At 38.1% G+C, this 19,736-nt stretch overlaps 1 protein-coding gene across 6 annotated transcripts in view; it reads right to left on the reverse strand.

The window, feature by feature from the left end:
- LOC106063594 (N-acetylated-alpha-linked acidic dipeptidase 2-like) overlaps nt 1-19,736 on the reverse strand; it is a 158,840-nt gene that overhangs the window by 50,973 nt on the left and 88,131 nt on the right. For 2 of the 6 annotated variants that reach the window (XM_056008968.1, XM_056008969.1), the window contains exon 2: nt 17,582-17,932. The exons of 3 other annotated variants lie outside the window; for them this stretch is intronic. In XM_056008968.1, coding sequence (XP_055864943.1) covers nt 17,582-17,616 — 35 coding nt within the window. In that variant the 5' untranslated portion in view covers nt 17,617-17,932. The remainder of the gene's footprint in view (nt 1-17,581; nt 17,933-19,736) is intronic. One more of the 6 variants, XM_056008970.1, reaches the window with a different exon arrangement.

A 19,736-nucleotide genomic window follows, 5' to 3' on the forward strand; every position in this document is an offset into this window, starting at 1 on the left:
TGCAACTGAGATGACGTAAACATACAACTGAGATGACGTAAACATACAACTGAGATGACGTAAACTTGCAACTGAGATGACGTAAACATACAACTGAGATGACGTAAACATGCAACTGAGATGACGTAAACATGCAACTGAGATGACGTAAACATACAACTGAGATGACGTAAACATACAACTGAAATGACGTAAACATGCAACAAAGATGACGTAAACACACAACTGGGATGACGTAAACATACAACTGAGATGACGTAAGCATGCAACTGAGATGACGTAAACATACGACTGAGATGACGTAAACATACAACTGAGATGTCGTAAACATGCAACTGAGATGACGTAAAATTGCAACTGAGATGACGTAAACTTGCAAACTGAGATGATGAAACATGCAACTGAGATGACGTAAACATGCAACTGAGATGACGTAAACTTGCAACTGAGATGACGTAAACATGCAACTGAGATGACGTAAACTTGCAACTGAGATGACGTAAACTTGCAACTGAGATGACGTAAACAAGCAACTGAGATGACGTAAACATACAACTGAGATGACGTAAACATACAACTGAAATGACGTAAACATACAACAAAGATGACGTAAACACACAACTGGGATGACGTAAACATACAACTGAGATGACGTAAACATACAACAAAGATGACGTAAACACACAATTGGGATGACGTAAACATACAACTGAGATGACGTAAACATACAACAAAGATGACGTAAACATACAACTGAGTTGACGTAAACATGCAACTGAGATGACGTTTCACTATGGGAACTTAAAGCTGTGTCAGTTTCCGATTTTAAGATTCTAATTGCTTAGTTTTTATTCCAATGATAAATGAGTAGACCTAGATCTATCTATATGTTGTTGCAAGTTGTTTTTTTTTCTGTACACTAGACAAGAAAGCTTGTGTCCAAGAGCAGGCCGTTTCTAGATGAAAAAAAAGCATTGTAGAGAAATTGAAAATGATCAAATATTTAAGTAAAGGAATGGGGGGGTGGGGAGGGGGAATCAAACTTTTTTTTTTTATCAAAGAGGGTTGCTAGGGAACTGGGAAGTAGCGGTGAATGTTTAGCGTCAAAGGGGTAACACCTTCGCTCCGGCCAGGCTTTCAATATAAATCAGCATTATCACGCAGCAGCATCTCCCACACAGAAATAATCACACACACACACACAAACCCACACAATTTCACATTGTCATAAACGTTTGAGATAATGGTCTAAAAAAATTTGTTTCGATTATTTTTCAAAAAACCTGGAGCTCTGTCTGTCTCGATGGGGAACTGTGTGGAAATAATATCAAACTATTGATCTCTGGCCTGGGCTGATGCCATGTGGCCCAACCCCACGAGAAGCATAAACATTTGAATTTCGTCGAACACCTAGGAAGAAAAACGGTGAAGAAACAAAAAAAAAAAAATCAAACAGTTTTGTTTTAAAGAGGCTTTACGTTTTAATCTCAAATAATTAGAGTTACTGTTCTTGTTTGTATTCAGTCGATACCATGGCAACCAAACATATAAAAAAAAACGTGTACATTTTATTTTGTGTGTAAACATAAGAAAGGCATGGAGGAAATGATCTTTCTATCTACAATGTCTGCCACATACAGAAATATCATCTGTGTTTAGAAATAGCAACATGAAGTTGGCATCCGAGGTCATGAGAAAACTGTGGAAAATCTAAAAGAATAATATCAGCTTCAAAGTAAATATACCATTTCATTCTTCGCTAAGTGCTGTCTGTACTTCTATATAGTTGCGAAAGTCGGACACTGAACAGGTGAGGCTGAAAGAAGAATTCAAGCAGTACATTACATTTTACAGAACAATGGCTGGGTATCACATACCAGGAAAGGAAAACTAAGAGTTTGCACTTTTACAAGTTAATACTCTGGCTGGCAAAAAGGAGGAACACCTCGATACCGCGAAGAGACGAAGGTGCTGAGCAGGTTTTGGACAGACAAGACTCACTGTCCAAAGTGATCAACAGGAGGGAGCACGAGGAAAGGGTCATCCAAAAACAAAAAAAAAACTGACTGGACAACGTAGGAGAATGGACAGGCCTCTCGCGATATCTTCGATAACAAAAGCTGCTGGCTAGGAAAACTGGAGGGATTTGGTCACGCGAACTGTCACAGCGCCCTTACGAACTGTCACAGCGCCCTTACGAACTGTCACAGCGCCCCCTAAGAACTGTCACAGCGCCTTTAAGAGACTGTCACAGCGCCCCTACGAACTGTCACAGCGCCTTTACGAACTGTCACAGCGCACTTACGAACTGTCACAGCGCCATTACGAATTGTCACAGCGCATCCTAAGAACTGTCACAGCGCCCCTTCAAACTGTCACAGCGCCCCTACAAACTGTCACAGCGCCTTAACGAACTGTCACAGCGCCTTAGCGAACTGTCACAGCGCCCTGGTGACGAAAGTAAAGGGACAAAAGAGATGAACATGAACATGAAGTATTTTATTTTTCTCTGGCTTTAGTTGTTCTTAGAGGAGAAAGCCGCCAATTACTTCGCTCTACCTATATGATGGTCTATTCTGGGGAATGCCTCTTAGCCGCAATAGGGAAGCTCCGTTGAGGTGCTTAAGTACCGAGTCCATTGCACTGGCGGGGATGAAAGAAAGCCTAACACTTCGTTCCTCTAGGAGCCGTTTTTATGGCGGAAACTGCACTGCTAATCTGATGCAGAGAAGAAAAAGTGGGCAGATTCCACGGTGTGCTCGGCCTTCGGCTTCGACTCTATAGGGAGTGTATTGGAATACGAGCCATCGCTAATAAGGATGTAAAAAAAGAATGTTAATCTGCTTGGATCTTTCCGAGACAAAACAGTGTTCAGACAGTCAGATGGAGGCAATCTTCCACAGGCCTACAGATCTAACAGTCTTAAAGTGGTGGAACAATTAGGAAGAAGAGTATCCTTCTATCTATCTTAACCTAAATAAGCCATAAAAAATATGTATGCGTTTTATATGCACATAAAAATTATTTTCTTTTAAAGACAGCTCGAATAACATTCGCTCATCTCTTTACGATTCTAGACATAAAAACCACGCCTACTCCAAGATTTAAGAAAACTGATCCATGTATCAAAACAAGTATAGGCCTTTAGGGTTATTGAATGTACATACGTAAAAACGTATTTAATAACAATACGGTAAATGAAACAGTTCGTATCCTGACAACAGAATGAGATATTCAAAATGAAATTGCACGTTTGTCTTCATAATGTTCAAAAATAGATGTAGAGGTGAATCAGATACCTAGATACCCGGTTCTTTTGTTTAGGTTTAAATTCAACCTTTTCTTCAGTTTTAAATTCAGTCGACAACAGTTCACACACATACAAGTCTGTAAATAAAATTGCTTGTCACTTATTGGTTAATGGACCTCATTCACCAATCGTAAACAAACAACATTTAGCCACGTGGTGCTCTATCTCTTCTACGGATAATAAAGATTATTATTATTATAATTTACGATCTAATGTTTAATTCATGATGGTTGTCACGTGACCGTTTTTTTTGCGTTGTTTTATCAATATGATCACGTGACTAAATGTTGATTGTTTACGATTGGTGAATGAGGTCCATTCACCATCACTGTCGTAAATTCGGTATTTGTTTGTAGCACATGTTTTAAACTTTATTTATTCAAATTCTCGCCTTAGTTCAATTAGTCATAATTAATTTAATTTGTTTGACATGGAACATGAACTAAGCTAACGGGAGATAAGCCTTACAATAATTGGAGCTGTGACAGAGAATGGGACTTTTGTCTACATGCAAGGTAGCAGACGCGTAGAAGTCGCAAGACCAAGGGAGTAGCTTATGCAATTGTGTGAATTATGATTGATTCAAAATAAATGATGCCATTTCATTCAACATGAGCGAGGTTTTTAAACGCATTTAAAAAAAAATTAACTTGTTAATATGTTTTAATGTTTTAGTACTCAGTACTATTCCGTCGTGCAGTAAGCGCTCTGGACTGTCCTTCAGTTGCCTTGAAGGTACCGGGTTCGAGCCTCTAAGAGAGGTTTGGGCTGTGATGTAATTATCTTCAGAATCCAAAGGCACGTTAAAAAAAATTGTACAAACAACTTACAACACAACATAGTGGGCAGAACTTCACGCAAACTATTTGCGCGCAAAGTTGTGTGCAAAACATCGCTGAAAATAACACTACACCGCGCGCACGAAATATAATGGACAAAACAATGCGCGGACAAAAACATGACATAATATCGCGCGGACAAGAAGACAAACTATGCGCTCAAGAAAGTGGACAATAGAGGAGGATCAAACATCGTGCTCACAAATATAGTGAACAAAATATCGCGCGGACAAAACACAGTATGCACAATAATGTGAGGACAAAACACAGTAGGCACAATATCGTGAGGACAAAACACAGTAGGCACAATATCGTGAGGACAAAACACAGTAGGCACAATATCGTGAGGACAAAACACAGTAGGCGCAATATCGTGAGGACAAAACACAGTGGGCGCAATATCGTGAGGACAAAACACAGTAGGCACAATATCGCGAGGACAAAACACAGTAGGCACAATATCGCGCGGACACATGGACAGAACGTTGTGCGGACTAACACAGGGGTAAAAACATTGTGCCGACAAGACAAAGCGGACAACACATTACAAAACACCGCGCGGATAAAATGTAGAGGACATAACACTTTGCGGATACAATGTAGAGGACATAACACCGCGCGGATACAATGTAGAGGACATAACACCGCGCGGATACAATGTAGAGGACATAACACCGCGCGGATACAATGTAGAGGACATAACACCTCGCGGATAAAATGTAGAGGACATAACACTTTGCGGATACAATGTAGAGGACATAACACTTTGCGGATACAATGTAGAGGACATAACACTTTGCGGATACAATGTAGAGGGCATAACACTTTGCGGATACAATGTAGAGGACATAACACCGCGCGGATAAAATGTAGAGGACATAACACTTTGCGGATACAATGTAGAGGACATAACACTTTGCGGATACAATGTAGAGGACATAACACTTTGCGGATACAATGTAGAGGACATAACACCGCGCGGATAAAATGTAGAGGACATAACACTTCGCGGATACAATGTAGAGGACATAACACTTTGCGGATACAATGTAGAGGACATAACACTTTGCGGATACAATGTAGAGGACATAACACCTCGCGGATACAATGTAGAGGACATAACACCTCGCGGATACAATGTAGAGGACATAACACCTCGCGGATACAATGTAGAGGACATAACACTTTGCGGATACAATGTAGAGGACATAACACCTCGCGGATACAATGTAGAGGACATAACACCGCGCGGATACAATGTAGAGGACATAACACCTCGCGGATACAATGTAGAGGACATAACACCGCGCGGATACAATGTAGAGGACATAACACTACGGAGATAAAATGCAGAGGACATAACACCGCGCGGATAAAATGTAGAGGACATAACACTACGCGGATAAAATGCAGAGGACATAACACCGCGCGGATAAAATGTAGAGGACATAACACTTCGCGGATACAATGTAGAGGACATAACACTTCGCGGATACAATGTAGAGGACATAACACCGCGCGGATACAATGTAGAGGACATAACACTACGGAGATAAAATGTAGAGGACATAACACCGCGCGGATAAAATGTAGAGGACATAACACCGCGCGGATAAAATGTAGAGGACATAACACCGCGCGGATAAAAACATTGTGGACATCTGTTTTGTCAGTGATAGTAATGGTCAGTATGACATACTAACATGCGTTTTGACTCGAAATGGTCAACATATGAACGGCCAGCAAGGCCGCCTAGGAGTTTGTTTTGTGAAACATCTCTTCGTAACGTTGTCTTAGCGTGTAATTTAAACGCTGGTGGGACTAGAGAACATGAGAGAGGTCATCTCATGGACTTGAAAGTAATCTCAGAAGAGAAGATGGATGAACGAGAGGTGGGAAGTGACAAACTTTTTGCTTTTGCAACCCTCGTTGTGTAGTTTCGGAAAAGGTGGCTGCTTTGCAGACCCCCCCCAAACTTCACCCCCCCCCCCCGCATTTTTTTTGAATTAAAATCACTGTTCTGCCCCCCCCCCCCCCACTTCTTAGTGCTTATCTTGAGAAGACAGAAATCGTGGAGTTCCCCCAGAATCTAAATAAATGTCCATGTGTCTAAAAGGAAAACGTGACGTAGGGAACCAACAAAACATTCCCATGATTCCATCTCCGCCGAAATTTTTCCAGATTTTGTCCAGAACTAATTGAATTTATTTCCATTACACTTTGGAAACTTCAATGGAACAGATGAACTAATCCTGTATGGAACAGATAAACTACTCCTGTATGGAACAGATGAACTAATCCTGTATGGAACAGATGAACTAATCCTGTATGGAACAGATTCAAAACTGTATCAACAGAATAACTTCTCCTGTAAGCAACAGAATAACTTCTCCAGTATTAATTTATTTTTTACAACTCCTCCTAAAAGTTCACAACTTCTTCCTGGGTTCAAAAAGTAAAAAAAACTGGAAGTTGAGCACTGGGTGGATGGGTATCTCGAAAACGGCTCTAACAATTTTCCTAGAAATCGGGCAGTTTATGTATGTTTTTGGGAAGCAAACTGCCTCTGACAATGGGCCTCATTCACCAATCGCAAATAAACACATTCAGACACGTCATAATATTGATAAAACAATGAAAAATACGTATCACGTGACAGCCTTTATGGGGTACATAATTTGTATAGAAGATATATAGAATCACATGGCTAAATGTTGTTTTTTTACGATTGGTGAATGAGGTCCATTAAATTCAGCTTTACGTCTCACAGATTCAGCGGAAATTCCCGAACTCGACTCGCATGTTTCTTTGTATTCAATAAGGAATTGAATAAACAAAAGTAGACGTATACATTTTCGCACCGACATATGTAGAAATTATGAGCTGGATTGTTAATATATTGAAGAGCTTGGTTGAGCAGAGCTCACCGAAAATTATGTAACATTACTAGAACTAAATAGAATTAGAAATGACAGACCACTATCAGCTTTAGAAAGATGGACTCGCTATCCATTAAAACTTTGTTCCATGGTTCGGGATAATGAAATACGCTGTCTCGCACTCTAAATATTTAGAATTAAAGAATTCAATTACCGACATAAAAAAAAATTGAGAATGGAGCCAAAGTGTCCGTTTTGATTGTTTTCTGTCTCAAATGCTGGTAAATAAAACAATGAAAAAAAATGCGGCTGTAATTAAATTAACACATTAAAAACAAAAAGAGAATGGAAAACATGCATGTTGATGAAAAGATGAGTCTAATTCGCAGACATAGAAATATATATAGGTCTGTGGTCTGATTCAAGTAGTTTGCCAATAGCTTTTTGGGTGCTTATTGTTAATGCCTTGATGACACTTCTTCTTTGCTTCTTTACCAGAAACCTAATAAACAGTACAGAGCAGTGATGGGCGAAAGTTAAATTAGGAACGAAGCAAGAAGCTTCAAGAACAAAATGTTGACAGGCTTATCTTCTTATCTTATATGACCTAAATTCTGCCACTGGTTTTCCTGGCTAGCTCAGGCAACCCATTCCATGCTCTAATAGCGCTATGGAAGAAGGAGCATTTGTACAAATCTGTCCTAGCATATGGAACGAGGAATGTGCCTTTATCTTTTTGTCTGAGTATTTTATTAAATTTTGTTTTTGTATTTGAAGATTATGGTTCAGAGGTTTTATGTATAATTGCTACTTTACTTTTGAGTCTTCTATCCTGGAGGCTTTCTAAATTTAGTGATTTAACTAAAGGTGTTACTCTAGTCAAATGTGAATATTCGTTTGTTATGAATCTCACTGCTCTATTTTGTGTCTGTTCCAGTTTCTTAATGTTTTCTTGAGTTGAGGGGTCCCAAACAGAGGATGCATATTCTATTATTGGCCTAACCAAGGTTAAATAACATTTTAGCTTTATGTTCTTATTTGATTTATAGAAATTTCTTTTTATAAACCCTAATGCTTTGTTTGATTTTTTGATAGTTTCATCAATATTAGGCTTTACTAACTAAACTCTATAGGTAACAGTGAATCAAACTTGAAGCAAAAGTGAAATAGGGGGTTGCGAATGATAACATTTCAATGGCGTAGCATCCATGGCGCGAAGGGGTTCAATGAACTCGGGCCCTTCGACTATTAGGGGCCCATAGTCTGTGGCGTAGCAAGCAAGGGGCAAAGGGATTCATTGCGCTTTGGCCTATGACTAACGACCGGGGCCCATATGAGCCCTAGGGGATGATCTAAGGAAAGAAAAAAACCTGATTTAAAAAAAAAAGAAAAGAAGCTCCTTCAAATATCATAAATATTAAACCAAACTTTATATTTCTTTCAAGACGTTTCAGCTCGAGGCTGTGTATCAGCGGCTTGGACTGCTGTGTGCAACTGATTTCATTATGTTTATTGTAAATAGTGTCAAAACGTATGTTAGTGGTGACGATACTTTCCCCTCTGTGCGTTAAGAAAACCATTGGGAGGCTTTCATATTTGTGAGAACCAGAAGTAGCCTATGCAGAATTGGCTGAGCAAATACCCCGAGTCATGAACAATCACCGAATTCATTAAACAAAATGCAAAGACAAGGCTATGGTGGTGCTTCCATTCTAATATGAGTGGGCAGTGCCATAGCGATCCGTCAACTGACGAATATATACAGTGGCGTAGCTAGGGTGGGGGGAGGGGGAGAATTTGAAAATGAGTGTTTTTTACATCAAAAATTAAATATTACGCAAAATGCAGGGGCCCCCAAAGAGGTCAAGCCCTCCGGGCCCCCAAACGATGAAAAATTCCTAGCTACGCCCGTTATATATATATATATACTATACATATGATTGTCTTTTCTAATTAAATAGTAATTAAATTTTTGTGAATGTAAGGACAGAGAACTCTACAAAATTTCTTGAATACTACGATAATGAAATAAACAAAAAAAAGGGGGGGGGGAAAAGATTGGATTGACGATCGATCAAAGATTTCTTTAAGCTGACTTCCTTCCATTTCATAATTGAAAACCGGGGCTATCACCAGGTTATATTTGTGCAATAGAGATTCTATTGTTTTAATAGAACTTTTTTAAACCTTTTTTTCTATTAGTGGATCCCGTTTGGAAAAGCCGATATTGGTTTTGTTCTGTTGTGAAGACTGGAGAGACGAGATAGAGGCATGTGTCCAAGTCTAGATGAGAGAAAGATTTTTGTTGATACGATACGGGTGGGTGACTTGTGAGACGCGAGTGTGTTACGCCAGGCAATAAAAGTGTCTACGTGATGTGTTTGAACAGATACAGGTTAAAAACTACGGGGGGGGGGGGGGGGGGGGGGTCGAGAAAAAAAAAGGAATTTAAGACCTGATTTTTGTTAATGTTAGTTAGAACTTGCAGCTTGTAGAGAGATAGTTAGAACTTGGAGCTTGTAGAGAGATAGTTAGAACTTGGAGAGCTTGTAGAACGAATAGTAGAAAGTTTGTACAAGTTGGAGTTCTATATAGTATAGAGTTAGGATTGTATTGTAAAGTATTTGGATAATGAATGTATTGAAACTGCTTCAAAGTTCACATGTCCTTGCATAAAAATCATCAACAGTTAAAAAGATCTCTGTCTTACGTTTTGTCTGTCCGTCTGTCTATATAGCATAGACTACTGTCCTATGAGTGGAGAGTAAGCAATGGTCCGAAGGGAAATGATCTGTCAAGACACAGTAGTAACAGCTAGACGACCTTGACTTCGCAGATGACCTTGCTATTCTTTATTATACACAACAGCAGATGCAGGGAAAAATTAAGCAGACTATTCAGTGAGTCGTACCATAAACAGGGGAAGAGCAAGGTGTTCGAGATAAAGGCAGACAATCAACACAGTCCAAGGTGAGACTCTGGAAAAGGTTGAACGCTTCACATATTCTTTAGTTTTTGTTTTTTACATGTTTCGGATGTTCCTTCTGAGGTGAAGATAATTTACTTCCTAGTCCAAACCTCACGCAGGACGACGGGGAACCCGGGACCATCGATAAGTCCGAACGACCAGGCAGCCATCCTATATGTTGGCAGTATCCTGAAAAACCCTGGAGAAACAGGTGCAGATGTCAGAACCCACACTGTTTAAGATCAAGCAGTATAAAATCAGCTAAAGAGCACCTGAGCACCACCACCAAGATCAGACTCTTCTACAACTTCGTCTTCTGTTCTCTTTGTCATAAACAAAAGTGAAATAAGGAAGTTTCTATCTCTTTTTGAAGGAACGTGTAAAAATGTATAAGATAAAACGATAGGCACAACAACTACTTGTGGTCTTACGAAAGCGTGCATATTATATGCACATACGTACTAACCTATTTTTAAACTAAATTTAAAATGGCAGTACGTGTTTTACACCCGAACAAATTATGTAATCATAATGGGATAGTAAAATGTATAGTCGACCAGCAAGAGATGCCTACAATACTCAGGCAGTATTCCAGAAATGGAGTGTTGGGTGTCAGGGATATTTGATATTGTGTTGATTGTTCTGAGGTACAGGATCCTTGTATCATTTTTCTGTCTCTGGTGGTTTCAATAGTTAGGTAGTATGTCTTTACTATTGAATAATATTTCTATTACTATTATTATAATTTTAGGTTAATCACTTTTCAATTGTTTATGATTTAATACTCGTGACTTATGAGAACTTACAAATAAAAAAAAAAGCCCACAAAAGAGGCAAGAGGACCCATAAAAGAGGCACATAAAGCCCCCCAAAAAGAGGCAAAGAAAAGAGGCCTAAGGCCCAAGGATTCCTATGATGATAAAGCTAAAATTGAATGGCACAAATTCTGAGGTTTCCTAAAAAAAAAAGAAAAGAAAAAAGAGCTGCCAAAAAAAAAAACAAAACAAAACACAAGTTCCAGTAAGTTTAAAAAATTGATAATGTTTTTTTTCTTCCTGTTTTTATCCATGGGTGTTGAATTTTAATTTTTCCTTGTATAATTTTAATTATTGCTCCACTGGAAGCTGAACTTTTATTTAGATAGAAATCTCTTGGTAATAGTGCATTTGGAAAGCATCATTTCGTTCTTAAGACAGCAATAATGAAACTAAGATTAATAATTCTAGCCTCAAGACATAGTTTATATGGATATGAGGTCATTTTCTGTCTCTCTCTCTCTCTCTCTCTCCACCCATCGCCTGGCAAAAGTTTTAGTGTTTTTTTTTTGTAGCGGACAAACATCCGACTAACGTTGTGCAAGAATTCAAATCAAATGTCCAAGTGGAAGAATACAACGGGGATTAGTTTTATGGGTGGTGGGGTCGCGGAGGAGCAATGTTTATTTCTGTATTCAGTCAAGCGATGACAAATGCATTGACGTGACGCCTTTCATCAATCTTTTTTTTTAAACCGTCTACTCTTCCCTCTCTCTCTCTCTCTCTCCTCTCTTTCATCTACAATTCTTTCCACATTTCAAACTTGATTTTGCTTCTAGTTTTTAGCTTAAGAGTTATTTCCCTTTCCCTTCAAACTTTCTTGATTCTCTCGATCCTTCTCTCCATTGGATGGCTGCCTGGTCATGTGGAATGTGCCCTAGACTGCCATTCGGTCGTCTCGAGGGTCCCGGGTTCATACCCTGCCCGCAGCTATCTACCGTCGTCCTGTGGATTATCTTCAACTTTGAAGGAACATCCGAAACATGTAATACAAACAAAATATCATTCCACACTCTAATTCAATCTAAAAGTATCTTTTTATTGCTAGGTCTCACCCAAAGATCTTCAAAATAAAAAACACAAATACAAAAACACAGAACGACTAATTCTCCCCAGAATAAAAACCTAGATCTGCAATGCTAATTCAAAGATCCAAATGGAGCTGGATTGGGCAGGCCATGCCAAGAACAGCAGACAGCATTGCAAGACAGGCTCTTGACTGGAATCCACAGGGGAAGAGAAGGGCTGGCACACCAAATCCAACATGGAGGGTATCGGTGGACCAAGAAGGAAAGATGGCAGGATGGACATGGACCCACATGAAGGGAATAACCCAGAACAGAGTTCTGTGTCAAAGTAACGTTGCGGCCCTATGCTCGACTGGGAGTCAAAAGGATTGGCCTGAACCAAAGATCTACCATACTGACTGAATACAACAAGAAAACAAGGCAAAGTCAGGCTTTACTAATCTTTAGCTTTAGCTAATTAAATCGAATTAATTGGAAAACAAAATATTTTCTCCCTGCATGGAAGAGGTTTCTTTAATCAGTTAGGAAAACCTATGACTTAGTTCACATTTGACTAGAGTAACACCTTTAGTAAAATCACTCAATTTAGAAAGCGTTCGGGAAAGAAGACTCAAAAGTAAAGTAGCAATTATACATAAAACACTGAACCATAATCTTCAAATACAAAAACAAATTTAATAAAATACTCTGAAAGACACAAAGATAAAGGCACATTCCTCGTCCCATATGCTAGGACAAATTTGTATAAATACTCCTTCTTCCCTAGTGCTATTAGAGCATGGAATGGGTTGCCTGAGCTAGCCAGGAAAACCAGTGACTTGGCAGAATTTAAGTCATTGGTTAATATGCATGACTAAATGCATGACGCGTAGGACGTAATCATCTTCTTTTTTTTTAAGTAACGTCTGCATTATATAAGATAAGATTATATTATAAGTTTAAATATCTAATTAACTTTCACTGCTAGACAGAACAAAGTTATGACACAAAGACATCCGCAAGAAAGAAAACCTTTAGGCACCTAGAACTTACAAAGCCCAAGTACAAGCGAGGACTGTGTGTACAGAATATCACGTGCTTACCAAGAACTCTTCAAATACAAAAACAAAATCTAATGAAATACTCAGAAAGACACAAAGATAAAGGCACATTTTTCGTTCCATATGCTAGGACAAATTTGTACAAATATTCCTTCTTCCCTAGTGCTATTAAAGCATGAAATGGGTTGCCTGAGCCAGCCAGGAAAACCAGTGACTTGGGTGACTTGGCAGAATTTAAGTCATTGGTTAACACGCATGTCTAGATGCATGACGCGTAGGACGTAATCATCTTCTTTTTTTGAAGTAACGTCTGTATTATATAAGATAAGATGATAGCCATATATTTCTAAACCGTAAGTAGATCTAAATGAGGATATTTTTTCCGATCTTTTTAGATAGTTATCAAATAGTTTTACTTTTCATATGGAACAAATAAAATAAAGTGGGAATAAAAAAATATTTCTTTATGTCAAAGAAACACTGCGTCATGCCGTCCCCCAAGACCAGGTTGTTGTCATTTTTTAAATTTTTTTTTCAGCTGCGTATCATATTCAACAATATAAATTTATGTTTTCCAAATGAAAAATTCTACTTTGGTGTATTTGTGCAAACAGTGAACGGAGCTACTACAATTAAATATATGTGTACACACAGCAGGGCCGGTCCTACGGATTGCGGGGCCCTATGCGAAACGGATTGCGCGGGGCCCAGTCTGGGTAGGGATAAGGATAATAGGTGAAAATGAAGATTTTGTATTAGAAAATAAATGTGTCTTTGCATTTTATTCATACTTTACTAAGTACAAAATCACTGTCAATTTAACTCTATGAGCCAACTGCAGTAGATAGTAGTTTTCCAACAAAGACATTCAGGATGGCTGCCTGGTCGTGCGGTTTGCGCGCTGGACTGTCGTTCAGATTTATCGATGGTCCAGGGTTCAAACCCTGCCCGCTCCCATCCTCCGTCGTCCTGCGGGAGGTTTGGACTAGGAAGTAATTATCTTCAACTCTGAAGGAACATCCGAAACGTGTAAAACATTTTACATCAAAATTAAATCACCTCTTGAATATTATTTGCGAATATGCAGATCCGACAGGGATCCGACTTCGACGGGGGCCGCCTCTGAGTTTGTGTAACACAAACTCTCTTTGTAATCTTGTTAGATTTACTATCGACTAGCAAAATATCGCTTTTGTTGTTTTTTGTTTCTAAGAGGTCGAGATAGATTTAGATCAATATTTGTATGCCAGTTAAAATTCGCCTTATTATTAGGCCTACATTTTTATTACATGATAGCCGACAATGCCTTTTTATTTTATCGCGAGTAAGATTGGCGTTGTCCATATTGAATGACACCCCGAAATAACAATTTGTATGTTTTTTTAAGGAGATTTGCATGAGTTTTCAGAAGATTTTAATACTTTCAGGAGATTTTTGCAATATCAGGAGAATTCCAGGAACCCTTTAATAATCAGTTAAAATGGTTTAATTTAATAATTTACACCTAGAATTCGCATCGCGAGGGGCCTATGAAAGTGCGAGGCCCACTGCGGCCGCATAGGTTGCAGTGGCCTAAGACCGGCCCTTGACACACAGTGTACAGAGCTACAAGAACTGAATTATCTATGTAACAGACATTTTACTTGGCTACAGTCTTTGTATTGATTTTAACGCTTGCCCCTTTCCATTTTCTTCTTTTTTTCCCCCGTCGGTCAAAAGCACTAAACGAATGTAGTTCTTGCCACACAGTACCATCCACAAAGTACTAGACTACTTGCTGTTAGATTAATGTTGGACTAATTACTTAACTGGACAGACTATTTTTAGCCATGGAAATCACGCTTGGCTCCTGGCGGTCAATTTCTCCTTAGCCAACAAATTATTGGGTGGACATTTGGTCTAAGCCGGTTCTCTCCTCTTGTGTGTCTAAACTCTTCAGGACTGACCAAAAGTGACCAAGCCAGTAGTCCAGCAACACAGTTCAGTTAAATGGACTGACCGGTCTGGCCCCCTTGAGTACACGTTGGTCATTCCACAGAGAGGATCCACTTCCCTCTCGGTCAGTCCTTGTCCTGATCTAAAGGGGCGACCAGCAAATCATTGGAACATGACCTTCAGTATCAGGGGACAGTGTCTACTTAGCGAGACGCTCAACGCGGACACCTTAACTATGAACTAGTTTTTATTTTAACTCCTTTCTCTCCGTAATTATTTACCACATTCTGATGGAATCAACGTTGGTATCGTCGGTTAGGAGAGAAAGAGTTAAAACTGCTGAAATTTTCACTTCCGATTTTCTTTCCGAGAGCTACGGGTGAAAAAGGAAACAATTCCAACTGGTCATTTTGAAAGAGAATCTGCAATGGACCTCATTCACCAATCAACATTTAGTCACGTGATTATATTGATAAAACAAAGAAAAAAAAACTGTCACGTGATAGCCATTGTGTATTAAAAATTAGATCGTAATTTGTATAGAAGAGATAGAGAATCACGTGGCTAAATGCTGTTTGTTTACGATTGGTGAATGAGGTCCATTGAAACATTGTACAATAAAGTATTATTATCTTAATTGGCAATGTCAATATAATATATATATATATATTTTATTTTATTTGGCTGTTGAAATTTGTTTCGCTTTGATGGTTTAAGTTTAAGCCAGATTTTTTCGCGTTTTTTAGTTTCATCTTGGATTCATTGAAGAGCGACAACGCACACTGGTCACATGCTAGCTTAGCTTATGTAGCCTCTCATAACAATATAAAAGGAATATAACTATATCTGGAGTCTAGAGAAATGTGTTAGCAGCGTGACAATGTCTACTAAAGTAATGTGTTTACTATTAATGTGTGTTAACAGTGATAGCGTTACTAGCCAAAGTGTAAACTCGATGGTATCCATTTGGACCATGTAATTGTTTTACGTTCATGAATCACGTGTTTTTAAATTATTTTTTACAAAGCTTATCCCACTCACTCCGTCCGTCCGTCTGTCTGTCCGGTACAAATTTTGTGCACGTTATTTCTCCTACTTTTCATTTTGTGGATCAAATTGAAGAATGTGCAGACAATTATTCATTGTTCCTAACAAACCACGAATCAAAATAAATAAATAAATAAAAAAGTAATAAGCGTTATTAATTTATTTAATTACCGGTGTATGTTGATATAGAAAAAGGGAAATAAATTTTGCAGTACTGAGAGTATGACTGTAAATGTTCAGTTTTTTTCTTTTATGTAAGCGTTTTTTTTTACAAGTATCTTTTATATTTTGCTTTTTTTATGAATAGAAATAAAGAAAGGCGGACACTCCCTATGCCGTTCTAGTTGCCAAGTAATTCATGTAATACCAATGGAACAGAGACAAGGACACACAGACTTGATAACTGTGTACTACATAGTTTTATCTGTTACTTGTAAAAGCCAAAACAACAGCATACTACAATAAAACATACAACAACACTGCATACTACAGCACAGCATATTACAATACAATAACAATACAGTGTACCACAACACAGCATACTGCAAAAGCATAATGCAACACAGCGTACAACATACAACAATACAGCATACCACAACATATCATACCACAACACAGCATACTACAATACAACAACACAGCATACCACAACACATCATACCACGGCACAGCATACTACAATACAACATACAACAACACAGTGTACTACAACAATGCATACCACAACACAGCATACCCACAACACAGCATAACACAGCACACCAATACATCAATACCGCAAAAACATCAACACAGCTGAGGTGCAATCGTTGATTCCTATTTTCATGTTGGTGTAACGTCATGAGAATGTGTCCACAACATTGATGTAGTGTGTTGCTGTCTGGAAATATTGTTGTTAATGTGTTTTCCTAGATGCAAAAACCTTGCGTTAAGTTTTGCTTTCTTAATTCTTATTAAAACAACATTCGCCATTCAACACTACATTTCTCATTTCTTATGTTTCTATTTGGCTTGAGATCGATAAAAAAAAATGGCGAATTCATCAAATTCATTCTATACAGCCCTCTCGCTACCTTTGCATATCAAATATCCATTTTACTTTATAATTGCCGAGTTACAGATCTAGGATTTTCTATTAGAGTCTTTGGGAACACACGTGTGGACTATCTGATACACTGGTCGCAACTCAGGGGATACAATTTGAGACATGGTCTCCAGATAGACTGAGGCAAACCAAAACAATCAATCTATAGACAGTACAGCAATTTGTTCACATCCTGTTTTGATTCGTTTTTTTCAAACCAAACTAATAACATAAAAAAATAGTTTGAATAAAAATGAAATTCTCCTTCATAAATCCGATGTGTATTGAAAACTAAAGAACTGCTAACAGAAGAACAAACAACTGATATATGAACTGCAGATAAATACTATCTTCACAATATACATATTAATAATGATAATAGTAATAATCTGTATTATCCACAAGGAAATGTGTCTTACATTTTGTGCATTACACCAAACAAAACATTATAATTATAGAAAACCAAAATATACATTCACACCATACTCTCATAATTTACATGCGAAAAGTTTATATCAGATATCTTCTATTAAATAATTGGATTGCCTGGGGAACAAAAGATATACTGTGAAGATATTATTTATCTCTTTGAGCAATTAAAAATTATGAGCAGCACTTTGTGACGCCATATCTTACCCCCATCCAAACATCAGAGCAACAATAGAAGACATTGTCTGTCAAAGTGGACTGTGCACCATGATGCCTGTCCTACTTCTGGGCAGTCCCATGAGTGACCAAATAGGCTCTGCACATGTCCATTCAGCCAGCAAAGTTAATCCAATGAATGTTCCAAAAAGGGCAGACGACACTAATCCAGTAAGAGTACCATCTGTTAGGCAGCGGCCAGCTTTGCTCTTTAGAATTGGAGATTCAAAACCGAACTAAAGAAATACTTCGAATCTTTTTAATTCACATATTAGATTGCCCAAACTTAAGAACCACTTCGAATCTCTTTAATCCACATATTAGATTGCCCTTGTATTCTAACTTTAAAAAAAAAAAAAAAGATCTTTTTTTTAATGTGTCATTTGTATGTAAATATTTCAGACATTTTATTTTTTTGCCTTGTATAGTGCAGACATTATTCTGCATTAAATTGGCTGAGTTATGTCCCTTCACTCTGTTGTGAAATTGCGTCAATTACAGATGATGGAGATTTATAGAGGAGTAATTTCTGTGTGAGAGGGACAGAGAGAAGAGTAAAGAGAGAGAGAGAGAGGGAGAGGAGAAAAAAGTAGGAGGGAAAGAAAGAGAGATGGGGGTGTGGTAAATGATGTGGACGACAAGCTGGAATAGGGGGATTCCATTATTGAGATCAGACAGGCTTAAGGTTTACAAAGAATATTATCCCCTCAGGTTCTAGTGGCCTGGTATCCCTACTATTCATGTAATATCAAACGTCCAAACAACTAAAACCAGGCTTTCACCAGCGTTGGATTTATTTTTGTTTACTTCTGACTCCAAACATATAACAGTGGTATCCAAGTAAAATCTTTTTTAGTTCACGATTTGTCGAAATAATGTTCTCTTTTTATTTTCCTTCAGCATATAAAGCAGCGGTTCTCAACCTTTTATGCTCGCGACCCCTTTTTACAATCCCCAACTCTGCGCGACTACCCCCCCCCCCCACACACACACACAGCAATAGAAGAGAAGACAATTTTCGATGGTCTTACGCGACCCCTGGCAAATCGTGATTCGACCCCATACCCATGACTATGACTGAAACAACTTGAAACCATGTAATTATTGTGCACACTATAAACACACAATGTAACTGAATTTGAATAGTAGATTCACAAAATCAGACCGAGTATGTAGCAGGAGACTGCTGGGACCGAACGGCTGATCCCTCTTATTATTACCTTCATTGTTTTTATACATTTTCTTAAATTTACTTAACTCTTTCTCTCCGTAATTATTTACAACATTCTGGTGGAATCAACGCTGGTAGCGTCATTTAGGAGAGAAAAGAGTTTTTAAAAACTACGCCCATCCTCAACTCTGAAGGAACATCCGAAACGTACAACACATTTACATACATTTAGATTCCCGAGTCTAAGACTTAGCTGATTTTACTACAATTACAATGTACAAACTTGTCACAACCTGGTCTAACAGAGCAAAAAGTCTTTAATATATAACCTGAAGAAACACAGCAGAACATTTCTACCATCGGTTGACCAAAGTCGAATTAGGACTACTAGCAAAGAATACAGTTTTAATTTCTCTGTACTCCTATATGCAGGGCCGGTCCTACAGATTGCGGGGCCCAAAGCGAAACGTATTGCGCGGGGCCTAGTATGGGTTGGGATAAGGATAATAAGTGAAAATTAAGATTTTGTATTGGAAACTAAATTCGTCTTTGCATTTTATTCATACTTTACTAAGTACAAAATAACTCGAATTAACTTAACGAGCCATTTACAGTTGATAAAGTTTTCCAACAAAAAGCCGATAAACATTTAGATCTGTCTTTAAGATTTACTATAGACTAGCAAAATATCGCTTTTGTTTTTTTTTAAGATGTCGACATAGATTTAGATATATATTTGTATTCGTTTTATTATTACCAGTACATTTTTATTAAATGAAGGCTGACAATCCCGTTTTTTTTAATCGGGAGTAGAATTGGCGTTTTACATATTGAATGACACCCTTAAATGACAATTTTGTCTGTTTTTAAGAAGATTTGCATGAGTTATTAGAATATTTTAATAATTTCAGGAGATTTTCATGACTTTTTCGTATATTTTGCAATTTCAGAAGAATTCCAGGAACCTTTAAATTA

This window comes from Biomphalaria glabrata, chromosome 13 (genome assembly GCF_947242115.1).
Source record: "Biomphalaria glabrata chromosome 13, xgBioGlab47.1, whole genome shotgun sequence".
NCBI classification, from domain to species: domain Eukaryota; kingdom Metazoa; phylum Mollusca; class Gastropoda; family Planorbidae; genus Biomphalaria; species Biomphalaria glabrata.